Here is a 26,149-nt window from a genome sequence, read left to right as displayed (position 1 = left end):
CCCGAACTAGCTTCAATCTAGCCAGCCCGGGTACCAGAGCATGAGGCCGCAGCAGCCTCTGCTTCACCCCGGGCTACCCCGCGAGCAATCACCCGGGGCTCTGGGCACCTGCATCGAAGCGCACTCGGCCATGACTTCACTACTCTGGGACTCTAACTGGCTACATTAAAGCTAGCTCCGGAATGTCAGCTCAAGCTGTCATTACACCCCGTGATGGCAGTACAGACCATAGGCAGTGACTTTTATTTGTGTTCAATCCCCACTCTGCCCTTTCCCCCAAGGCCCTGCCCTCACTCCACCTCTTCCTGCCCCTGGCCTGCACGCGGCTTCTCCACCCTCCCCCAAGCACCTCCCACCAGCCGCAAAACAGCTGATCAGCGGCCCCACGGAACAGCTGTGGCTGGTGGGTGTTTTTTTTCAGGGGGTGCTTGAGCCCCGGAGCACCCGCAGAGTCGGCACCTCCGGTATAGACATACCTTGTGTTGCTAGCCCTTATGGGTGATGTCACCAGGGTGACTGGCCCCTTTAAGGGGAGATGGGGCCTGCCACACCTGTGTCATAATTATTTAGCTGCTTCCCAGCCTGAAGGGGTGGGATGAAGGAGGGTCAGGTGATAGTTTAATGGACAGCTGGGCCTTATAAAAGGACTGAGAGCGCAGAGTCTGGGAGTTAGTACCACAGAAGGCCCCGAGCTAGGGTCTGTAGGCGGCTGGCTGCACCCAGAGCAGCGCTAACCCCAGGAGGTAAGCAGGCCATGGTCTGAGAACACCGGTACGCCAGGGAAACCAGGCTTGGGGGCTGAGTGCTCTATACCAGAGCAGGGGAAAGACTCAAAGAACAGGGGCTGGTCCCAGGGCCGAAGACCCAGACGGACCTTTTTGTTTGTTGGGATTGTTTTTCAGTTGGTTCTTTGCTCCCCTGGAGGAAGTTCGGTGTGTTTGTGACTTGGCTGGAGGGCTAAGCCCCAGCTCCGAGCCGTGTGTGGAGAGCCCCGAAAACCCACCTTGGGGAAGGAAGTTGAGGCAGGGAGCACTGGCAGGACCATATTTGCCCAGCAGGGGTGATACAGGGCAGTGAGCTTTTCAAAGTCACTGAAGTGACTTAGGTGTACAAGTCCTCCTGAAAGCCACACTGGTGCATCTGAAAATCCCCCCCATCTGCCCCCGCCTGTATAACAGGTCTGAGCTCCGCTCCAGATACCCCATAACTTGGAGGTCAAAGCCCCCATGGGAATTTGGCAGCCTGGTTGTTGTGCACTTTTTCCTGGGGGATGCAATAGGGCGGTGGGTGTTCTCTGCACACCCCTTTCCAGCCAGGCAGGCTTTCACAGCCCCAGAACGGCCCCACCCCATCACAGCGGAGGGGCACTTCCCTCTGACAGCCCAATCCATTTCACTCATTTAAAGCCGCATCCGCCTAAACCTTCCCCGCTGATGGCTCCTGTCAGCGGGTCCCAAGCACATTCTGCAGGCAGCTGGCTGGATTTGGTAAATTAGCCCCAGCTGGGAGTTGATGTATTGACAGCATAAAGTTTATGAACAAAAACCACCTCCAGGGAATTCAGCCAGACTCCTCGGATAGATGCTGAAAACCCTATTGGTTCATTTCATCTCATTAACATCCCTGTTCTTACTTGAGCTACCTGAAGAGATGGGGGGTAACTTAAAATAGGCTCGCAACAAAAATCCCATTCCCATGAAATTTCATTAGCAAAGGCCTCAGTTGGTGCTTTCTCTGCTGATTGCCCCCCTCTGTTCTGCTGCAGCTCCCAAGCCAGGGCGAACGACAGCTACAGCCTGGGGAGTGAGACAGTCTCTTAAACCCCTGGATGCATTTCTGTTACTTGCAGCTATTTTCCCTCATTGAATGCTGGGACTGGCTATGTTGCTTCCTGGGCCGGTTGCACCAGTGTCATTCTGGAGCTGTTCCATGGAAATGATCCCGGTGTAACTAAGAGCAGAATCCATCCGGCTCCCCAGTTCTGATCTTTTGTGTTAGAAGAAATGTCAGGGAAGCCGCGCTCTCACCAGCGTGCTGCCCTTACACCCTGGCGTGGGTGACAAGTTCGTTACTGGGCTAGCAGGAGAGCTCAAGTTCCAGTAACTACTGATGTGTCCAGTGACGTCTGCCCAATTCCCTGAAAACACCAGGCAGGATTTTTGAGCCCCTGTTTTAATTAGCTTGGGCCAAATGCTCCACTGACTGGTCAACCAAGTCCCGAGGAATCTCGGGGGGATGTCTGCATGGCCATCGAGCTGTGGCAGGCCCGGGTCAGCTGGCTCTGGTTCGTAGCACTAGAAAGTTGCAGCGTAGATGTTTTGGGATCGGGCTGGAGCCCACAAGGGGGGAGAGTCTCAGAGCCCAGGCTCAGCGCAAGCCCAGATGTCTTCACTGCTGTGTTTAGGCTTGGACGACAGGGCTGAGACAGCTGCTCCAGGCTCTAAGACTCGGTGCTGTGGGGTTTTATCACAGTATAGACACACCCTAGGGAAGCACATAGGGGCAGCCACCTCGGAGGCAGAGGGAGCCATATCCCCTTCACAGAGGGTTTGGCATCCCGTTGATGCCCCTTTCAAGACAGCAGCAGAAGTCGCGTTTCGTGTATTCTCGCTCCAGCCCCCGCCCAACGATTCTGCACCTCAGCTCAGCACAGAATCTGTCCCCTGGTGTCAATGTTACACCAGCTCCCCCTTGGCAGGATGCCCATCTCCATGATCCCTGTGTAAATCAGAGTGACCCCACTACAGTCACTTACCAAAGCAGAGCTGAGGCCAGGAACTGGCTATTTAAAAAGAGATGCTAACGCCAAAAAGCGCTGGCGTAACAGCCCTCGAGATCTCCTGCTTCTCCTCAGAGCAGCAGCGGGAGGTCTGTACCCGGCCGACGTGCCTCGGCTCAACTGTGGGGCTGAGTGGGGAGTTTGGTTTCCATGGCGCTCTCTGCCGGTTGACCCCAATGCTTGGACTGCCAACAACACAGCCCCTTAGCCCCCCTTGTGCTGGCGGGGGCTTCGGGATGACATTTGTTCACATGGAACTTGCATCATGTTCCGTTCCCATAGGCCACTCAACAGCTATCCGAGGGCAATGACTTTTGGTTTCTGCGGAGGGGGACAGGATTTGAACCGCCGAGCTGGGAGCGAAGGTTGTGTAGGAGGAAGGATGAGCTTGGAGTTAAGGCTCTCAGGTGGGGCTTATAAGGCCTGGGTTCCAATCCCAGTTCAGCCCCAGACTCCCCCATGAGGGGCAAGTCGCTGCCTCAGTTCCCCACCTGTGAAGCAGGACTAATATGACCCCAAGATAAATCACCCCCATTTGTCAGGTGCCCACACACTGGTGAATGGGCCCCTGGATGGAGACTGCCATTCCTTCTCGGACCCGGCAGGCTGCCCTGCCACCTGTACCCAGGAATCCATCTAGGCCAGTAGCAGTGGCTAATACCCGCTGCTTCAGGCGGAAGGTTCTGTGTAGGTGCCGGCTATTACATTTCAGACGGTGCCTATCACGGAACTTGTTTACAAGGCTACAAAAGTGAAACTCTTCCCCCCCCTCCCCCCAAAATGATTGAAGCTTAAATGCCAGCTGCAGTCTGTTCAGGCAGGGCCGCTTCTCCGTCTCTCAACTCCGCTGCTGGCGCCTCCGGGGGAAAATCCTAATTAGCTGGTAAATAAAACCAATCAAAGAGCTGACCCTGGAACTTGTTCATCTTTCGGATCCTAAAACAAGCTGGCAATGTTCATTTCACTGACAATCTGAAGAACTCGGTGGAATAAAAATTCTGAATGAAGTGAAAAAAAGTTTTCCCCTTCGTTCAAAGTTTTTCATAGAAAATACTTCCAGCCCTATTATTCGCCTAGTAGTGCCTCCATCAAAGCCAGGGCCTCACCGTGCTAGGTGCAGTACAAATACACCGTAAGAGACAGTCACACCCTCCCCTGACGAGTTTGCACTCTAAATGGATACAACGGACAATGGCACGAAGGGCATAGAGCAAGTGTGTAGCAGAATCAGGATTAGAACACAGCTGTCCTGTCCCCTAGGCCACTGTGCTAGCCATCAGACCAGTGGTTTTCAACCTTTTTTCATTTGCAGATTCCTAAAACATTTTGAATGACGGTGCAGACCCCTTTGGAAATCTTAGACATAGTCTGCGGACCACAGGTCGAAAACCACTGCATTCGGCCATACCCTTTCCTACGGTGACTTTAAAACCCTCAGAGGAGGAGACCTCGAGCTTGCAATTCTAGCGATTGCAGGGTGTTTCTCAGCTGAAAAGGAATGACCCCAACCAAGGTGACATTTCAGCTCGAGGAGGAAAGGGCGCCGGGCATGAAACAGCTGTTGCTATAAACATGCAAGAGCCAGAGCGATTTCTGTCAGGCTTGGCGTCCAAACCAAATGTTCTGCCACTGGCCGCTGCTGAATTTTAACCGAAGCCGGCCTGAAAGGAACCCGGATTCTTTCTCTGCACTCACAGAGCCCCAGGAGACTGCAGCCTGTGGTTTACATAGCCAGATTAAGAAGTGAAAACATTCCCCCTTCCAGAAACATGCAGCTAACTTCAGGCCCCGGCTCCAGCAAAGCGGCAGGGACGAGGGGTTTAAGTTTCACTTGGAAGCGCCAGGTAGGAAAGTGGCGACTCAGGAGTTGGCTGTTTCCCAGCAGGATGGGAATGAGGGTATTTATACCATAGAGAGAAGGGGAGATCTCATGCTCCCACGGGCCCAGAGAAAAAGGGGTATTTGTACCCAGAGAGCGAGCGGGAAAGGGGGCATTTTCCAGGGTTGTCGGAGGTCAGCTTTATCAGCCAGGGAAATGAGGAAGTGGCAGCCGACGCCGGCAGGGCTGAGAAGGCCAAAGATTCCTTATGGAAACACTTTGCTATTGACGTTCTGTGGCTTACGAGCAATAATATACTCAGTGCTTCCCTGTTTTCGTACAACCCAAGGGACGTAAACTCTCTGATCTCTGTTCATCCGCTCCTGTCATTCAGAAGCAAAACAGCAGGACTGGGATGAGGGGCCGGGAGGTGACGACGGTGGGTTTCCTTAATTGGCTTGAGAAGCGCTTTTCCAATAAGCATCGGTTTTTACCAGCGTTTTCCTGCAGTAGAACACAGATGCTACACGATGCTCTTTATCAGGGCCCAGAACCTGTCTGTGCAGACAATTCCCTGCGGCAGAGGGGCGCCGGAGCTGCTTGCAAGCCCTTCCTCTGCTTGGAGCGTAATCCTGAAGGAGGCAGGTTACATGATACATGCAGTAACATGCATGCGTTTCATGCAGTTGGAAAGTTAGAGCCCCGGCCCCATGTTACCCCTGCTTGCAATTGTAAGGGGACTGTTGCCCCCTTACTAACACTCAGTGGGGGTGTTTTGGTTGGCTAGCTCCCAGCACTAAAAGGGGAGGGGTCGATGGCAAATCAGGAGCCTGAGACTGACTGTCCCCAGGAACAATGGGGAGAGGCCAATGCTCCAGATCAGCCTGATTGACAGGGCGGGCAGGCTAATCAGAGAGTCAGGAGGCCGGGGGGGTCCCGTCCTCCGTGTGAACTGGAATGGCCTGAGTCAGACAGAGTGGGGCCGAGCTAAGGAGAGAGCAGGGGCCCGAGCTGAGCTGCTGGGAGCAGAGCTGCAGCCCCAAAGCCAGAGCACAGCCCAGAGAGAGCAGAGCTGCCGCAACCAGAGCCAGAGGGGCCAGACAAGCAGCCAGGAAGCAGGTCAGAGCTGGGAGCAGAGTCACAGAAGCAGCCTGCAGAGCAGAGCTGTGCTGGGGGCAGAGCTGCAGCAACCAGAGCCAGAGAGGCCAGAGAAGCAGCCCAGGGAGCTGAAGGCAGAGCAGCAGCAGCAGCCGTGCTGAGGCAGAGTGGAGCTGGAGCTGGGGCTGGAGCAGTCCGGAGCTGGGGCTGGGGCAGTCCGGAGCCGTGTGCAGTCCGAGTGCGGTGAGCAGCTGGGGAGAGTGAGGGGGACCCTGGGCAGTGGGCCCAGCACAGGGAGACGCCTCAGCCAAGAGGCCTTGCAGGCCAAACTTGCAGGGGGATCATAACCCCGACCGGGCGGGGGCGACGCTGGGAAGAAGGGTCCTGCCACCTAGAGCCTGAAAGCGTGTGGCCACCACCAGAGCAAGTGTCCAACCCACAGCGTCCCTGCAGCACAGACAGGGCCTGAAAAGCAGGCCTGGGACCTACAAGAAACAGACTGAACTGCCCTGACGTTCCAGAGACACTGGTTGTAATGTTCCCTGCCACAGAGCGGGGTGATGTGTTTTCCTTTAACCTTTCCCATTTTTCCTTATTCTTTTTTAAAATTAATTGTTAATTAAACAACTTGTATTTGCTTTAAATTGTATGGAATAATCAGTGGGTCAGGGAGGTGCCCAGTGCAAAGAAAGTACCCTGGAGTGGGGACACCCTAGCCCCTGTCCTAGGTGACCACAGCAGGGTTGGGGGTCGAGCCCCCCAGGAATCCTGGGCCCAGCCTTGTTGGGGTTACGAGGACTCAGCCAGACAGGAGAGTGGAAGGGGAGCCCTCAAGGGCAGGGAGGCCTCTGGGTAAAGGAAGTGGGAGCGGGGACTCAGATCCTTTCGCTAGTCCACTTCACCGGGGTATTGCAGAAGCCAGGAAAGTTCCCCACAATAGCGGGACCATTCCCCCGCTTACACAATGGAGCAGGCACTTATCTACTCTCGCTTCGCTTGCAGGGTGAAAAGGAAAATACTCCAGGCCTCTAGGGTAGGAGACTGTTTGAATCACTGAATCAGCAACGGGTCCGTCCTAAGCAAGTGAGGGCCTGGTACTGCCCCTGGGAGCATGAGGACTGGGCCCGAGTTGTAGAATTCTGAGCCAGACTCGTCACATTTTGGGAGTTGGGTGGGGTGTCCTTGATTACACTAAAAGAAAGCCAGATGGGAGGGACTGAGGATTACTGACTAGCACCCCGGACGGAGAGTCAGCTGACCTGCGTACTGGCAGACTGCCTGACCAGGGGGAACTCACTTCATCTCCACGTCCCCTCCCACCTAGTCAGACGGTAAGCTCTCCAGGTCAGGGACTGTCTCTGCACAGCACCTAGCACAATGGGGCGCCGAGCTCGGTTCGGGTTTCTAGGCCCTCCTATAATGGTGAGGTTCTGCTTTCGATCTCAGCCTCCTCAAAGATTTGGGGGTGTTTAGAGATGGCGTTCTGGCTTGGGTGCATCCTTCCCATTTGCACGTTCCATACTCTTTCTAGGCACTATCCACCCACCCAGAAGAGATCTCTTCTCCCCTCTCCCACCCCGGACTTGAGGAAAGTCAATATTCTTCTCATCTTACTGATGGGGAAACTGAGGCAGAGCGCGGGTTAGTGGCTTGTCCGTGAGTACATCAGTGCCGCAGCTGAGCAAAGGACCCAGATCTCCTTGTGCCTTTAAGACCATTGAGGGATCCGTGGTTGCCATGAAATGTGCTAAGATAGCTAATGAGAACAACAGAACTATGGACTGAAGAAGTGCCTTGCAGCCCAAGAGCTGGGAGCACTTTACAAAGGTGGGTGGCCAGGTACCATTATCTTCGCTTTTCAGATGGGGGAAAATGAGACCCAGCGAGGGTCCTCATCACTTATTAGTCCAGGAGCATCCAAAATGCGCCAGGCGCTGTACAGAGATCTAGGATGGCCTGGCCTGGCCTGTGCCCTGGAACGCTTTAGTCTGTGGCAGAGGCGAATGTTAGGCGTGGTGGTTGGGCTGCTTGCCTAGGACATGGGCAGCTTGGGTTCAAGTCCCTTTGCCATAGCTTTGCTGCGTGACCTTGGGCAAATCACTTTGCTCTGTTATATCGTCCCCGTTGTACACTGCCCTAGCTCACAGGGGTGTTGCAAGGAGAAATACATTAAAGACAGTGAGGTACCCAGACACCATGGGAATACGGAGGCCAGATGAGTACATGAGCTAGAGCTGAAGCTAGGTGTTAGCCCAGGCTGGCTGTCTCCGCATTCATGTTACTTTCATCCTACCTGAACAATTACTGGGGGCACATTTCTGGCCCCAAAGGCTGCTTGGGGGTGGGGAGGGTTGAGGGTCTCCAAATGTTCTCTGAGCGGCTGCTGAGATCACGACGACAGAGCACTCCAAGTGTTTTCTGGGAATCGCGCTAACAGGAGCGCTCTACTTGTTTCTATGCTCTGGGCTCGCAGCTTTGGGAAGGGAGACTGCCCTCACATAAACCCATCCCCACGCAGCTCGGGCACACCCCCCCACCAGGCAAGTGGGCTTTGTTGGGCTTAATCACGTCTCCAGTGGCTTGACAGCCCCATGGCACCAGCCGCAGAATGGTTCTTGTTGGGGTTTTGCGCGACAGCATCTAATTGCTGCAGAAAAGGAGAGGAGAGGGTTTGCATAGAGGTGAGGTGTCACCTAGCTCTGTAGGCAATGGAGCCTTGAGTTGCTAATTCTTCCCACTCACTCCCTGCCTCCTAGCTCTCCTGCAGGTGAAACCATCAGCTTCTTTAGCTCCTCCTTTCCCCTTTGCTGTGCTCCTGCTCCACAGACAGGAGCATTACACCGGCCCGGAGTTTGACCTTTCGACAGCACCTCGAGAACACCCTCAATAAGGTCAGGTCTTGTGTCATGCTTATCAGAAAATTGGCCGGAACATCATTGGGCTCCAGTCCACGGACCTTACAAACCACAACAATTGCCTTGGTATATCCTGCAGCTGAATATTGTGCGCCGGTATGGTCTCACAGTAGTCACGCTAAACTCCTGGGCACTCAACTCAAGAATGTCATGCGCATAGTGTCAGGGATGCTCAGATCGACTCCAGTCGACGGGCTCCCAGTCCTATCGCACACCCAACCTCCACAGATTAGAAGAGTTGCTCAGACATCTCGCTTTCTCAACTAGGCCACTGCAAACGCGAGGGCCACGCTGCACGATGACCTGCAGAACCCACCAAAGACGAGATTAAAATCCTGCAACCCTCTATGGAACCGTATCAAGACCCTTACGCCCAACTTCGCCGCTGAGACTCGCTGGAGAGTCACACGGAGCATTTCGACCGCTCAAAACAAACCGCTCGTCGTTGATTCTGCTGAGGGACCACCGGGTTTTGATTTGTGCAGATTGAATCGCTTCAGGACGTCTCATGGGAGATATGGACAAACCCTCTTTAAATGGAAAATGAGGCAAACATCTGTATGTGGCGGTGGTCACCAGGCACCAACAATGGAGCACGTCATATCTGAGTGTCCCCTTCGTTCTTTTGCTGGGGGCCTGCAGGACGTTCACCAGCTCACTGCTGCGGTAATGTGCCGACTATCAAACTTAGGTATAAATGTGTAGCTGTTGCTACCTATCCAAGCCATACGAAAGAAGAACCGGATAAATGCCTTCTTTGTAGCTGATGGACGAACCCCTGCAATTTTATTATGGCGGGGTAAGTGTCTGTAACGAGGACCACACATACATTTCTAAGACATAAAACCTGAAACAATTCTTGGTAAACCACAGGCCTGCAACCTGCTCAAGGAAGAGCTCCCTAACCCCGGCACCACACAATTCCAGTCCCAAGGTTTAACGTCATGCTGGGAGGTGTTCAGACGAGGGGTAAGAGGAACCTAAGGCACGGTCTACTCTTAAAAATTACATTGACGTCACTACATCGCTCGGTAGGGTGACCAGACAGCAAGTATGAAAAATCAGGACGGGGATGGGGAGTAATAGGCACCTATATAACACAAAGCCCCAAATATTGGGACTGTCCCTATAAAATCGGGACATCTGGTCACCTTATCGCTCAGGGCTGGGAAAGATTTTGCACCCTGAGCGCCGTAGCTAGGTTGTCCTGACCCCCTGGTGTAGACACAGCTAGGTGGGCGGAAGGATTCTTCTGCTGACCTAACTAATGGCCAGATTTTCAAAGATTTTATATAGGGATTTTCAAAAGCACCTAGGCACCTAACTTCCATTGATTTCAATGAGGGGCATCTGAAAATTCCACAAAAATCCCACCTTTAAGTGTCTCTGTACCTTTAAAAATCCAGCCCTAAGGGCCCAGATCACTTGTGAAAATGGGACTTCGGTTTCTAAGTCACCCTAGAGCAGGGGTGGGCAGCTGAGGTGGGCCGCATCCAGCCCACTAGAGCATTTTATTTGGCCCGCCAACCAGACAAGGCAGAGGGGAGAAGAGAACGGTGAGAGGCATCTCTTCCCGCTGCCTGGGAGTGGAGAGGGGGCAGGTTCCCAGTCTCACTCGGGATGGCACCTCCAGGAGTTACCGAATGGCAGAGGCGATCACTGGTGGCAGGGGACCATGGCAAGGGGCACAGACTCATCTGCCTTCCCAGGTATTATGGGCGGGCAGATGGATGTGACGTGGCACAGTGGGTCAGTGCAGGACTCGCTGCTCTGGCAAGTGCTCTCACAGCAGCAGTAGCCGTCAGGGCAAGCTGCCCCAGGACAGCAAGGGCTGCTTCTTCCTTGACCACCAAAGGGTTCTGTGGCTTTTGTGGCCCTCTGCTACCTTAAAGCGGCCCATCCCTGGCTGATTGTCCCCCATACGAAACTTCATTCAAATTAGGGGGACCAGATATTCCAGTTTTATAGGGACAGTCCTGATATTTGGGGCTTTTTCTTATATAGGCGCCTCTTACCCCCCCATCCCCTGTCCTGATTTTCACACTTGCTATCTGGTCACCCTCATTCAAATGGCTAAGTAAGGGCCTGAGCCTCCTTTGTGCATCTCTGGGAGCCTAAGGATGCCTTCGAGTGGGTGCAAATGACACTTGATGACTCCTTTACGCTGCTGGAGAGGTGTAAAGGGGTCTTAGCATGACTCAGAATCTGGACCTGTGGGTTTTGGATAAAACCTTCAGAATCAAAAGAGACACTGACACGAGTGGAAAATCTGAGATCTTGTCGCTGGTTGGTGTAGCCAGTTGAGGTCAACCCTATGTACCTCCCACCTGGACTTTACCTTGACTGGCTACATTGAGGTAAAATACAGTGCCTGGTCTCCACTGGGCTTTTACACCAATTTCACTGTCTCACTGTAACAGAAATGCATCTGAGACCACTTGCCCCTACAGACCAAACCTACATTCCCATAGCCATTTCCTGCGGAGGCAGCCGGGGTGTTTGCCCCTCCCTCGTCCCGATCAGTGCGTTGTAAGAGCCAGACTGAGAGTAATTTCTGCGATGCTTGCAGAGGTGGGAATGAATTTCACACATGTCTGGGTGCCAGTCAGCTGCAGATAAAGGACCTTAGTGCCGCCAGGAGCTGACAATCAGAGCCAATTATAACCCGACTGACCTGCCGTGACATTAAAATGCCCAGCAGAGCTCATCTGGTCCGGGCAGGTTGGTGATTTTGGACAGCTATGAGTGGCTGATATGGAAAGATCACTGTTTTACAGCTCTGGAGGTGACAATCTGTTGGCCCTAACAGTCAAACTAGCAGTTGCCCAAATTAACCCTTATTACCTGATTCGACTGTATTTTCATGTACAAACTACAAAAGGAATAACACATCTCCCATTGAGAGTCTGTGGACAGTAAATTCTAATAGGTTCAATAACTGGAAAGTGTTTTTTTTCTCCCGTATCTCCCCTTTGCCTCGTTTTTCTGACCACATTATATTTTCTTCTCATTAAAGGCCATGAGTCACAGATTCTAGGTCATCCGCTCGCAAGCACCAGGTTAATGAAGCTATTGTACGCCGATGGTCTGGTGCAATAAACTAAAATAGGTTAAGGACCCAGTGGTGCCTTGGTGAGTTAAGATTTGTTTGCAGAAATATTGGTGCTGATACCCGGAGAAAATTGAACCGAAACTGCCATTCTTGTGGGAGGGTTTCAGCCTGGTCCCCCTGACAGCAGTGGGTGTTTGGCGGCTGATTTCAGTGAGATCAGGACTGAGGGCTGAGAGTTCATGGATGGGCCACAGGGAGCTCTATGACCACGTTTGGAAAGCCCTGCTGAAAACGACAGGCCGAAACGTCAACTGCCTGCGAGTGCCAAGAGACCAGTCGTGCTCTAGCCCTGCCTGCAGAGGGAGGGAGCCCAATAGAAGATTTCCAGGCAGCTATGGGGCATCCACAAGAGACATGACGGTTTCTGTGGCTGTCACGTCACGTGGCCACTGTCCTGGTGGAAGTCCATGCAGAGCCCACCAGACCCCCGCACTGGATATAGACTGCTATGAGTGTCACCAGACCCAGCCTCCTCTCCCCCAGAGACTGCGTGTGCTGGGGCCAAAGTACCCCCTGTCTCTACTAGCTCAGACCTCACGAGCCCTGGATCGGGACTCAAGCCCTCATCTTAGGAAGAGCTATCATCGGCCATCAGGTCAGCCCTTGCTCTTGCTTTTAATCAGCGTTTTCTTCCCGTAGCTGGAGATTACCAGCTCCTGCCTCCTCGTGCAGCGCAGCCGGGCCAGCGCGTGTCCTGCCTAGATCTAATGGACGTGATATTTTCATTAAACGCCATATGGCGACTGTTACTGATATCCTGGTTGCTGCAGGTGGCTGGGCAGAAGGTACGGAAATCTGGTACATTTCTCTTTTCCAAGGGGCCAGCTGCCAGGGAAGCGTTATCAAGCTTTGTGTGTAGGACAGGGTAGCAGTAATGAGATGCGTTTTACCTTCACTAAGTACTTAACTACCCACTAGCAACCCTCCAGCACCCAGTGATCCCAGACCCCCCCGATATCACCCAATTACCCCCAGATACAGCCAGCAATGATCCTGCTCATATGTCCAGGCCGTCATGTGAGCAGTAGCCTTAGAGTTTTTGGGGCACCAAGCGGATGAGGGGCAGGGAGGAATAGGGCTTTTGAGGACCGGCTCTTGGCTTCCCTGCACCTCCAGCCCTACAACTAGGTAGGACACTGTACAACCACCCCCTGGGGGATGGAGAGGGACCCTGGACAAGCTGATTGCTGACCGCCAGGATTCTAGGGTTACTATCTACAGTACATGTGTGGAAACTGAGGCAGGGAGCCATCAAGTGATTTGCCCAGGGTCACAGAGGAGTGTGTCAGAGCCACGATTAGGATTCAGGAGTTCCTGGCTCCCATGTCAGCATGCAGCCTGCTCGATCATGACTCTCTCACCATTCTTCCTCGCAAGCCAGGCTCGGGATCGATGTTTCACTTTGAATATTAGAACTCCAAAGTGTTTTTTAGGGATAGCTCAGTGGTTTTGAGCATTGGCCTGCTAAACCCAGGGTTGTGAGTTCAATCCTTGAGGGGGCCATTTAAGGATCTGGGGCAAAATCAGTACTTGGTCCTGCTAGTGAAGGCAGGGGGCTGGACCTGATGACCTTTCAGAGTCCGTTCCAGCTCTATGAGATAGGTATAGCTCCATATATTATATTATAAACCAGGGCTCACAAGGTGTGTACTGACGTTACGTCAGCAAAAGGGGCAGCCCAGCACTTTCCAGCACTCATGTGCAAGGAAAGGCCCATTTTTCTTCTTGACACCGATGATCTGTGGGTGTTTAATGACATACGACTCTGTGCTACAGACAGTGTCTCTTTTCAGAGTACAGCGTCCCTGCATTCCCAGCTCAGACAAGACAATCGCTCATCTTCCCTTCGTAATGGTTCTGGCCTCGTCTCAGCTGCTCATGCAAAGATGCCCTGGTATGAAAAATGCATTGTCAGGCGCTTTTATGTGTAATGTGCGGGGAGGGGGGGAGGGGTTGTATCAGGCTAAGGATGTTTTCATTAAGCAATTTTGTTAACATTGCTATAGGAGCACCGCAAAAGTCCACTGGCATCGACTTGCCTGTTCCCACCCGTCACCGCACGGGCAAGGATATTTTTAATGAGGTGAGTGCAATAGAACTGACTACTGGGAAGCAAGGATAGTCGTGCAGCTAGTCAAAGAAAAGGGGACTGGGAATGTATTGCCTGCTCTGGGCAAGCAAACATGGGTTCAAAGGCCACATAAGCGTGCGTGTGGATGGTGGTTGGGGAGGCTGGGCCAAACCATGTGTAAGAACACGTGGTAAGCATGCAGCACAGACATACCCAGTTTTACCTTGGACTCCTCCGACTAAAGTCTGTGGTTGTGATTGACTGAGCCCTACATTTTCAAAGCAGTGGGTCAACAGAGGTGCTGCCACAATCTCTTTTTAAATGGCCACCCAACCTCAGGCACCTGGGACCCGACTTTAAGAATCACTGAACCCTCCTCCCATCCCGGGCCCACTGGAGTCCATGTGAGCTGCGGGGTCCCAGCACCTTTGAAAATCAGGCCCAAGGGGTGTCAAGTTGGACACCCAGAACTGAGGCTGCCAGATGAGGCCACTTTGGCCGGTGTAGCCCTTGACCTCTCTGTGCCTCAGTTAATCAACTGTAAAATGGTTGTAAGCCTCATATTCCAGGCAGGCATTAATTCATTGATCACGGAAATGGAGCACTGGAAGAAACCTCCAAAGGTCATGGAGATCCATTCACCCGCCCTGAGGCAGGATCAAGTACATCTAGATCATCCCTGACAGGTGTTTAACCTGTTCTTAAAACCCCCCACCAGCTAGAGGGCAAAGACTTTTTTTTTTAAAGAGATGAGTGAAGTAATTCTCGTGAAGTGCTCTGAGATCCTCCGGGGGAAGGCGCTAGAGAAATACAACGTGCTAGGGGAACCTGATTCTCCTTTCCAACGGGTGTCAGTTACACTGAGGTCCACTTCAAGACCCCTTTACCCTGGCAGAGTGGCATAAAGGGGCTTTGGTGTAAAAGAAATCAGGCCTGTAACGTGTTCATCTCCCTCTTCTGCCTGGGCTAATTGGCTGCCACAATGATTTTGCAAGGCGGTGGCCAGAGAGTTGGCAACGTGCCATGAGAGCCTCTGGGATGAAAGCGCTGCATAAATGCAAATTATTATTGTTAACAGAAATACTTAAACCTGCAGGTCCAAGATCATCCTGCCGAGACAGCAACAACTTGTGAACACGTTTGTGTCGTCACCGGCTTTCAATGAGGATAATAAAGGCTAGGGTAGGATTACCTAGATACAGCTGTGATTGAAATAGGCCCTCCCAGGGCCTTCTCCCATGGTGCGTGTTTAGTTCAGGAGGCTACAAGAGGTTTGTCTTTCTTTAGGTAGGTTGTTTTTCCCAGGTGTTTGGTTTTTGAAAGGATCTGGTGTAGGTTAAATTGGGCTTGATCCCGCAACGGGCGGAGCTGCTCCTAAAAGGTGCTGCGCCCCCACCGCTCCCAATGCAAGTTGGTGGCGGATGCTCAGGATCGGACCCTACATTTTCACATCACGAAGGTCCAGAACGGTGCTGCCACAATGAGCCCTCGCCCAGTGGGCTGGGGAATCTGTGGGCAATCCCCCGTGTGGCACTGGCACCGATAGCGTTTCCAGCTGTTCCCCTTGTGCCGCCTTTGAAAAATCTGGACCTCCGTATCAATGTGAAGATTTCACTTGCTTTGCATTGCAAGTGCCCGGGCATGATCACATGGGCACTTGCAATTCACATAGGGCCTGCTGCGGCAGTTGAAATGAATAGAAGTCCAGCCCTGTAGGAGTGCAGGGTCGAGCCCAGAACTCAGCACAGTCCTAGGATGGCTGGTGGATAACCCTGTTAAAGAATGTAACTCTTAGACATTCCTCACGCTCAGCCCTTCATCCTTCCAGCATTCGGTTCCAGGCAGCTTACTGGGTGCAGATCTTTCGGATGAAACCTTTACAAACCAAGCTCCCATTTGCTCTACGTGGGCTTTAAAGATCCCAGGGCACTTTTCGTAAGAGCAGGGGGGTTGCCTCAGCTTCCTTAGTCAAAATCGCCCCTTTTCCTCACATTGTATCACTAGGTGACACTTGCGGTCCCCTCTAACTACTATGACCCTATGATTTCTTCTGGATTGACACCAGCGTAGCGGAGATCGGAATCTGGCCCACTGTTGGGGAGAACTCAGGGAGGACGGTTGCAGTACGAATGTCAATTCTTAACCTTGCCAGTTTTTAAAAGTGTGCAGCACAGCAAGGGTGACTGTTGGTTAGGGAAATAGGAAATGTATCAAAATTTTCTACCTTCTAGCCATTCTCAGAGCCCTTTGTCACTTTGATCCTAGCTACAGAGTGAACCCTTCCACTCCATCCCATAGGTCAGTCTGCCAGTCGGGCGGGTGCTCCCCATGTATCATGAGTCTAATTCCATCCTCAGTTCAATGTAAATCTTCTTGTGCTTGCAAACCATTGTACTGGGTTACTTGAGTCTGGGGAGGGGAAGGCATTTCACTTTCCAAAGCTCCTTCTGGTGAAGATTTGACCTTGGTCCTGTCCAAACAGCGATTTTTCTCTTTCTGTACTAACCCTGGCACTTCTGTGATGCCTTTCATCTGAGGAGCTCAACGTGCGCTGCTCAAACTAATGAATTAAGCCCCTAGGAAACAGGGAAATACGACCCACATTTTATAGGCAGGTGCTTATGGAGGCCTGACTTTCAGCCACGCTATGCGTTTAGGTAGCCTAGTTTGACACGCTTGGCCTAAAAGAACTGCCTCAGATCGGTGGTCGTCGTAAACAGAACCCAGGAGTCCTGGATCACGCTTTTTAAAAAGCAGATGCCGACAGCCAACTTCCTAAGTCCACATTTAGATGCATAAATAAGTGGCCTGTTTGTTTTTTTTCCCCAAAAGGACTGAAAACAGCTGGGGCTGTTGGCTCAGTGCTTGGGGAAATTAGATGCCTCATCCAGGTGCCTAAATATGGACTAACCTTAGGCACCCAGGCCCAGATCCTCACAGGTATTTAGGTGCCTAAAGCCCACTGAAATCAATGGCAGTTGGCATCTAAACATCTTTGGGAATCTGGACCCCCAGTCTGTAAATGGGGGCCTGCGTGACTTGCCCAGTGTGTTAGGAACAGAACCCAGGAGTCCTAGCTTACTGTTCTCAGGAAGGAACCAGAAACAACTCCCTTCCTTCACTGGGCCATTCACGTCAATGCCGTATTACTCTTTTGGCCCGCGTCCCAGCTTCCTGTGGTCTCTGCACAAACGCTCGGTCTCAAGCATCTCCCCCAACCAACGCACATTCGCTGCTACCCACACGCACGCTCTCCTTGTTGTACGAGGACGCTTCCTGCCGGGCTGGCATTTTAATTCCTGGGGAACTGTTCCCTTTGTGATGGATGAGACACGAAGCGCGCCTGGCATCTGACAGGAGGTGAAATCCAGCAGGTGGCCGGGTAGTTAAACTAATACACCATTTATTTTAATTCTCGGGATAGCAATTACTGAGCTAGAGGCACATTTAGCGCTCCAGGGCAAGGGGCGTTTTAATTATGCACAAGGCAGAGCTCTCCAGGCTGACAATGCCTCTGTCATGTGCACATGAAATAAAGCCTCACTTTGTCTCTTTAATGAATTCCTGGGAGTACGAGGGAGCCTGAAATAGTTGCAGAGCGAGACGCTCCCCGGAGGTGGAGGTCACAGACACACGCTCCGAGAGGGTGAGGACCCAAACCTGCTGTGAGCTTAGGGAACGTCCGCACTTGGAGCTGCGGGTCTGAGTCCTAGCTCGAGGCGACCCAGCCAAGCAGCAGGAGGGGCTAGCCACCCTAGGCTGTGCCTGTCTGAGACCACGGGGATCCTCACAGACATCCCGACCCCAGGCCCCTGGAAGACAGCTCAGGAAACACACATCAGGGGGTGACCTGTCCTGGTTCTCCCTAAGCTCCCCTGACACAAACACCCAGGGCCCGATTCTGATCTCATGTGCGCTGGCGCAATGAGGTTCTCGGGAGCGCCGTCTGTGTTCAGAGGGGGAAGAACCATTCCTTCCTTCTGATTCTCAACAGGGCTCGGCAGTGGGTCCAGGCTGCTCCCATTCCCTTCTGAGTGGGAGGCTTAGCCAGTCATTTCTGGACCCTGGGCCGAATCCTGGCCCGGGCTGAGCTGCTGGGAGGCCCCAGTGCACGCCCTCAGGGAGTGTTATTGCTCCCGTTTTACAGAGGGGAAAAATGAGGCAGAGAGCTGGTAAGTGACTTGCCCAAGCTCTCGCAGTGAGACTGTGGCAGAGGCAGGAACGGGGAGACCCAGCCCTGTGTCCAGTCGCAGCACCCCCTTTCCCATGGGCACCCCTTCATGGCAACTCTCCATACCCGCTTGCAAGCTCTCAGGGCCTTGGTCAGGCTTTACTCCATTGTAGTGGGTTCTCCTTTTCTGGGCCCCTTTCCGTTCTAGTCTCTTCCATGCAAGAACCCTGATCAGGGCTGCCCTGTGCTCCATGGTCCTGTTTCTCAGCGAGGGCTGCTTTCCTCTTTCCCTCTACCATCGGCCCTGTGCAGCCACGCCAAGCTGCAGGACCCGGTAGCCTCCCCAGGGTGCACTGCTCTGGGTACCTTGCATAGCAGCTCCAGCCACCCGCTGGGCGGGCAGGATCTGATGGAGCCCCGGACAGGTGCACGTCTCTGCCGTTCTGACCCATCCAGGATCTCCTCTCGCTGGGTTCACAATCCACACGAGACCCGGGAGGCTGGGCTTCTGCTTGCTTTCCAGTTAACAGATCGGCCCTTCGAGCCGCACAGGGAAACGCCACCAGCAGCAAAGCCGCTGGGGCGGGCTACGGTGAGGCTTTCACAGAGTTAATGCTTCAGCCGCCGCATCCTGCGAGGCAGGCGAGACTGCCAGAGGCCTTTGGAATTCTGATCTTTTCTCATTTCCCCGACTCCTCGGCGTCTCCCTGCAGCCCCTGATAATCCACTCCACCTGATGACACACACAGCCCACATATTAACCTCCCGCTACCTCCTAATGCTAGCGCCGACGATGGCTTTAATGCTGCTGTCCTGAGAGGCCTTTCCTGTTGATCTGATCTCCCTGCGAGATGGAGATATTCCGAATCTATTATGGGGCTGCCGCAGGGCATCTGTCGCTGAGCAGAGAAGGGCAAGGACAGAAAGCCTTGGCGGGCTCCGCAGAGAGCCACCCTCTCTGCCCACTTTGGTGCCAGGCTTCATTATCCCAGTGAGCGCTGCCATCTACCCAGCCACAAAACAGCTAGAGCACTAGCAGGTGCCCACCTCCCAGGCTCGCTGCCTTCACCCTGATCTGGACAAGACCCACCTTTCAGCCTGGGAGGTAGCTCAGTGCCTTAAGATCTGTTCCAGCCTTGGCATCTTCTGAGACTGCCAACAAAGGGGGCTCTGATATGGAGACTTGGCCATTAGGGAGAGCCTGGCAGCGATTAAGGTGCCAGCCTGGGACTCACAAGGCCTGAGTGTAATTCCCAGCTCTGCCACAGACTCCCTGGGTGACCTTGGGCAAGTCGCTTCCTCCCTCTCTGCCTCAGTTTCCCATCTGTACAATGGGGATAACGGCCCTGCCCTGCCTTACAGGGTTGTATGAAGATAAACACGTGACAGATCAGGAGCTGCTCGGACATGGCAGTGTTGGGAGCCATGTGAGTAGCACCGCCAGGAAGCGCACCAGCCGTCGGACGGTTATGGGCTTTGTCACTACCAACCAGTGATCTAGAGGCAAAGGAAAGCGCTGTATCCAGTGCCCAGGGCAGCCGACCCCCAGAATCGTTGTTCTGAACCCAGTCACTACCTCAGGGTCTGAAAGGGCCAGTAGCCTTATTAAACCTTAGCTAGAGTTGACTCGAGGAACGAATGATCTTTGGTTAATGAAGAGACCTTTAAAAAAATACCAACATATATTTCTTCCCCAGGGCTTCGCGGCCAAAGTGTGGCCCCCTGGGAGCTGCCGCTACCAAGACTCCTATGACCTGACAAGCACCAACTGTCCCCTCCCCTTGGGGAAGAGAGAGGAGATTGAATGGGACCCCCCCCAAACTCTTCCCAGTGCTGCACCACAGGATATAATTGCTGCTGACGGGCGGAGCCATCCCTGGGACGTGCAAACCGAACACCAGTCTAGTGACGTGGTTATGGTCCATAATGACAGCCCAGCCCCGGCTGGAGGGGCGAGCCCAATAGGCGACGCGGGCAGTTTGGAATGGAAATACTCCCGGGATGCACAGCTTCAAACCCTACCAAGGTCGTCTCAGCCCTTCCGCCTTGGGAGGTAGCTATACCGAGTCCCATGCACCTGACTGTGTGAGGGTCTTTCAGAGGAACCTTGAGACCTGAGCTCCTCCTGGCTGGTCTTTAACCAGTGTTTTCCCTCCCTCCCCCAGCACTGCATGGCACACTGGGTGCTGCCCCCCGCCTCATCCTGCTCCCCACTGGCTTCAATGAGAGCAGGGGCCGACCAACGCAACTTCAACCTAGGTGGCTTCAAGGGTCTGAGTTTGGCATTCGGTTCGATTGTGTGGAAGGTGCGGGGCAGGATTTCAGGGCAAGGAAGGGGAGAGGGAAGGAAATGAAAGTACAGAGGGGCCCCAACCATTAGGACTCTGGGCAGAGCCCTGGGATCTCCACTAGGTGCTGCTCAGAGTGGCATTGAGATACTCCAGAGGAAGCCATCTCAGGTGCCCCAGCAAGGGCATGGAGAGGAGGCATCATGGAGAGCAGGGTGAGGGTTTAGAGAAGCAGAGATTGAGGCAAAGCAAAAGAGTGTGGGGAGGCGAGCAAGAGCATGGCAAGGGGACCACTGCAGTGATGCTACCAAGAGCCACTGGGAGTAGCATGATGTGGGGACACCCTGACGGACGGTGCATGGTGAGAACCCAGACCGGGAAGACCAGTGCAGGGAACGCGGTCAGCGCAGATGTTTGTTGGGGACCCAGAGAGCCAGCTCGGTGGATGAGGTGAGCCCTGTCCATTCAGATTGCAAAGCTGGATCCCACCCCTGGGACAGGCAGGTCCTCTCAAACCCCTGGAGCTGATCTGGAGCTACCCACAGCTGGGGCAGGTGCATCCTGTGATCCATCGCACACTTTGATCTGCACTGCTGTAGTGAGCAGCCTGTGCCAGACGTCTGTTTCCTACGTCCCTGGCTGCCTGGGGAGTATAAAATGCCCACTTGAATCTACTGGGCAGAATTTCATCCCTTTATATTTAAGCCTAGAGGCATCAGGACTTCTAACTGACCAACTCCCACTGGGATTCCTGGTGACAGAGTATAAAAGAAAGGGGACAAAACAGTCATTATCTTCCTCTCATTATTCCACTGTGTCTAATGATTCCCTCTCATCTTGCTAACGGATAGCAATGGGCTTGAACCGAAACCTTGGATCGGAATGCGCACACTGGGCGATAAGACATTGGCCGTCAGGGAAGTGACTCATTGTTGACAACCATCATCAATAACGGCTCCGAGGAAAACACAGGAATTGCCAGACAGGAGCAGACCGGGGGTCCATCTCATTTAAAATCCTGTCTCCAACCGGGGCCAAGAAACTCCGAAGTGAACAATTACAGAATTACCTGCCCGCAGGGGGGGGGTCGGCCTAACCACCATCGGTTTATGCCCTGGAGCCAATCTCGCCTCACCTGATTGTTCCTGCTGCTGGAATCCTTCGGTCAGTGATCATTTGCAGTCACAAGAATGCCCACTAGCACTGAGCGGAGCCTGACATCACAACGCAGCCCTGCTGGAAAATCCCACTTGAACTAGTGCGTCCCCAACTCCGGAGAGATGCTAAGCGCTCTCATCATAGAGTAAAGTCAATGGGACCCGGAGCTGTTCAGCACCTCTCAGGATCAGACTCTAGGGCTATGTCTACACTGCAAAAAAATTATAAACCCCCCCCAGAAACATGGCAACGAGTCTCAGAGCCCAGGGCTACAGACTCGAGCTCGTGCCATGGCATCTGTGGTGTAGATGTTTCCGTCTGGGGTAGACCCAGGCTCTGAGACCCACATCCCTGGCTGGGTTTCAGAGCCCGGGCTCCAGCCTGAGAGGGAACAGCTACGCTGCTCTTTTTAGTACCGTCGCCGCATGAGCCCAAGTCTGTAGACCCGGGCTTGGAGACTCACTTAGGGTGACCAGATGGCAAGTGTGAAAAATCAGGACAGGGGGTCAGGGGTAATAGGTGCCTATTGTAAGAAAAAGCCCCAAAGATCGGGACTGACCCTATAAAATCAGGACATCTGGTCACCCTAGAGTCACTGCTGCTAGGGGGGTGGGTAGTCGTAACAGTGATTCATATATGGGGGAATCCAGGGGATTTTTTTTGGCAGTGTAGACGCAACCATGGGTACTCCAGCTACACTCAAGCTGAAGGTGAATTTCCAGCTAGGGTAGCCAGATGCACACTAGCTAGTGGGCTCACAATAGAAGAGGAGTCACCGCGGAGGGGTAGGTGGCAGGACAGACCAGCCGCCCGAGTAAGTCCCTAGCATCCCAGGCACGACTGTCCTTGGGATAGCAGCTAGCCATCCTGCAGCCTTCACCCCCATGGCTATGCTTCTGTATTTAGCCGCTAGGTCAGTTAAAGTTAGTGCACATATGTCTACCTGAGCTGGTAATAACACCTCCATCTCGAGTGTAGATGTGATCTTAGTGAGTAAAGACTCTAACAACCACTGCATTGCAACAGCTCAGCAGTAATCCCCGTCATGACCAAACTAAGTTCTGCCTAGACTCAATATTCCGATAAAACAACCTCTCCACCAGCCAAGGCACTGCTATGGGCCAAGGGCCGAAAGCCTGGATCCAGATTTCAAGCACCACCACGTTAGGGGGTGTTCAGCTCTGGCGGTTTTGTTTGGGTTCAACGCCAATAAAAATATTTATGCTCGGGGCGGGGGCGAGGGGAAAAAGTATCATTCCTCTCTGCCGGAATTCTGGAAAAAAGCAAATCTCGTATTAGAGGGGCAGCCGGGCTGATCGCAGATAAGAGCAGCTCTCGCTAGATTATTTGAACTTTAATACAGAACAGGCCAGCCCCGCCTTTCACTTCCCATCACGGAAATTAAGCAGTGATTTATACAGGGGGATGGGAAGAGGGAAGATGACTAGAGAAATTACCCGTCTGTTATGTGACTCTAAATGTTCGGGGCCAGATCTTCAGCTGGTGTAAATCATCACAGCCAATGAAGCAATGGCCATTCACATCAGCGGAGGATCTGATTCTCAGCCAGGAAAGACATCTTTTCCTCTATGTTTTTGCATTTTCATTGATTAACTACATTCCAGTGCACTATTTAACTTGGTCCAGAGCCTCGACACGTGTGGAGTTTCCTCCATCCCCTAGGGATTTCACCCATAAATCACTGGATTGGAGTATATCTCAACATCAGTAATGACTTACTTTTCATAGTCCGAGTTATCTTTGTCACAGCGCATGTCCTTGTGTTTCTCCCAGTCTTTGCCATGTTTGCAGGTGGTCAGGGAGATGATATCCTTGCCATTATGGATATGATGTAATGCATTCCTGGTGTCAGAGCCAATGCCAGTCAGGTACCTTTTCCCTTTAAAAGCCAGCATGTACTTTTTCTTAGGAGGCACAGAGTTCTGGTACAGCCAGCCCCTCTCCCCACCCTTCTGAGGATGCTCCTTCGAAAACAAAGGAATGGAGATATCAAAGCCGGGCCTGAAGTTCTCAACATAAAAACTTGCCTTGGCCAGGATGGCCTGTCCAATGTCAAAGCCCAGATCCTCGGTGTAATTCGGCCAGGTGCCTGAGTAAAGATTAAATATCAGATGGTTCCGGCCGTCATTCCATAGAGGGAAACCATGGATTTTATCGTTGATGTTGTGGACATACTGGATGGAGAGATGATCCCTATCCAAAGTATCAATATTTAGGATAAAGAGGCAGGCTTCTTCTGGGTTGGAGGTGTAGTATCGGGACTCCTCAATGGATGTGATTATTTTGAGGTAACTTTCTGACACCGGGTCCTCTCTCTCCACGGGGTAGACAAAGACCTTGAAACCATGTTTCTCACACCTGGAAAAATCAAAGCAAGTTTCCATGCGGCACCTGCTGTGCTTATAGATGTTAATTCTCGACTCCCTTCTGGCTTTGGCGGATTGTTTGTGGTGGCCTCCATCGCTCTGAAGTTCTTCGGGATCTGCAAAGCTCTCGAGGAGGGACCTGTCCGTCCAGCGGGGCCAGTTCTTCAGCACTGCGGCTTTCTTTCTGGAGAGGAAGGCCAGCCGTTTTATTTGGTCTCCTCCAAAGTAGAAAAGCAGAAGCCAAGAGGCAAAGAAAGTTATGAAAATGTATTTCTTCCTGGTCTGCATATGTTCATCTGGAACTCTGACTCCTCATTTGAACCAGGAGGAGGTGAACTTAGTCAGCAGGTAGATTCAGAAAGGAAGATCATGCCGGTGGGCTCAGAATGGAGGATCGCAATCCAAAGTCCACTAGCCAATGCCAGCTTCCGAACTGGAGTAGGAGCAATTAGGAGCCTGTGTTTTGTATCCTGTCTGTTTCAGGACTTCGGAGCACTGTATTAACCCTGTAGGCTCTTCCAGCATTTCCAGCACCGCACACGTCAAATTGGACTCTTCTTGCTTTTCTTATTTAAAATCTGTTCTCCCATGGAGTTTTAATAGCAAAACATTACATAGAAAAACAATCGTTTCTGTACCCTTCAATTTCTTGATGCCGTACAAAATGTCCAAACGGTCTGATTCTGTCTTCTACAATGCAATATTTATTTCAGCATGAAATTGTGTTAAGCAACAATCATTTTTCTACCACTGCTTGGCCTGGATCTTAAACCCCTGGAGAGAAAAGTTACACCATACCTTTCTCTTGGGTTAATATTCGGTGTCATTTTAATCAGCTCCCACACGCTTCGCTGTTTTAGTTCAGATGTAGGATTTTTTTCCCCCAGCCCCTTCAGACTTCAATATGTATCAAAAGTTTACACTTTCCTGCATGCAGCAGATAAACGTCTCTCCGAGTGGCTCACGCTAATGCTCTCATTTAGAAATCTTTTCCTTTCCACTTCTGCCAGCTTTTAATCTCAGCCTCCCTTTTACCTTCAATGGTCCATAGATAGAGATCACCGCTTCCTCTGCCATTGAAGAGCTTCAAGAGAGCAGCCGGGGCTCCAATCTCCTATCCTTCGACTGTTCTGTCTGTGAAGCTTTGACTTCTAGCTTCTTGCTGTGTTTGGGGAGCATTTCCAGTTAAAGAGATCGCAGTGCTGAGAACATGTCCCCCTGCCCTTTCCACAGATGATCAAACCAGCTCTTGGTCCCTAATTGATCAGAGTTATACTGACAGCCTCAGCCTCATTAGAGAGTCTTTGGAGGTCTTTTAAGAGTAAGCTCTCTGCTCTTTCTGCCTGTTATTAAGCTCTCTCTTTCTCTTTATCCCCTTTCTCTCTGAGTGGAGAGTTTATTTCTGTGTGTGTATGGGGTTTTTTATCTCCCACTTCTCTGGGTGTATGAAGAACTATGCTCTCTCGTCTTACCTTATGTAATTAGCCCCCTCTATCTCTGTGTGCATGTATGGCATGTACATATTTATATAGAATATGTCCTAGTTACTGTACACGGTCACCTTTCTCTCTGTTTCCGTGTCCCTCCTCTCTAATCCATGATTCATTTCTTCTTGCTCTCCACTCACCTCCTCTTCTGTCACTCTCTATTAAACCACATTTATCTCTTTTCTCCCCAGCCCTCTATTTTTCTCTTGCTGACTACTTATGCTGATCTCTTTCTGGGTCTGGATCTGGCTTGATCGCCTTTCGTCTCTCAGTACTTCTGCCTATTTTGGTCTCTTTCCCTCTGGGTGTCTATCTTGCTCTCTCTCTTTCTCTATTTATTTTGATTCCCGTTTCTTTCTGATCCCTCTTGTGCTTATTTCTAGCCACCTATCTGGGTCTAGTCATCTATTTCCCTACTTGTTCTCTCTCACCCGCTGGCTGCCAAGCAGCAGCTGTTACACAGCGTTCTAATGCCACTTTCACAACATTCCATCCCGGCCCCGCCCACTCGGCTCTCATTCGCCCCCCAGCCCCTCAGGGGGCGGGGCTTCTACTTAACTCCTTCCTAACCGTGCCTCAAAAGAGGGGAGGGGCAGGGAAAGGGCCTGGGCTTGCGCTCCGATTGGCTGTTGGGCGGCTGCCCGCAAGAAGGGGCTCGGCGAGCCTGCGTGGGCAGCGGTGTCTTCCCTGCTCCTGTCTCATCCCGTCCGCATGGGGGTGCCGCTGCCCCCTCCAACAGGAGCCTGGGAGGGGGCCCTAAGCCTGAGAAATTGGTGGGGACTCGGGAGAGAGCCTATAAATCGCCCCCCACCACACACACACACACACACACTGGATAGTCGTAACAGTGATTCATATAGGGGG

The 26,149-nt window shown here is 52.4% G+C and overlaps 1 protein-coding gene across 1 annotated transcript in view; it reads right to left on the bottom strand.

Moving 5' to 3' along the window:
* The window catches only part of EXTL1 (exostosin like glycosyltransferase 1), a 46,985-nt gene extending 21,233 nt beyond the window's left edge, over window positions 1–25,752 (bottom strand). The window contains exon 1 of the mRNA XM_034754047.1: window positions 23,152–25,752. Within this exon, the coding sequence (XP_034609938.1) occupies window positions 23,152–24,086 (935 nt within the window). The 5' untranslated portion in view covers window positions 24,087–25,752. The remainder of the gene's footprint in view (window positions 1–23,151) is intronic.
* Window positions 25,753–26,149: the final 397 nt, after the last annotated feature.

The sequence above is a fragment of the Trachemys scripta genome, chromosome 20 (genome assembly GCF_013100865.1).
Source record: "Trachemys scripta elegans isolate TJP31775 chromosome 20, CAS_Tse_1.0, whole genome shotgun sequence".
NCBI lineage: Eukaryota > Metazoa > Chordata > Testudines > Emydidae > Trachemys > Trachemys scripta.
Note: the sequence above shows the minus strand (reverse complement) of the source record. Positions and strands in the feature narration are given on the sequence as shown.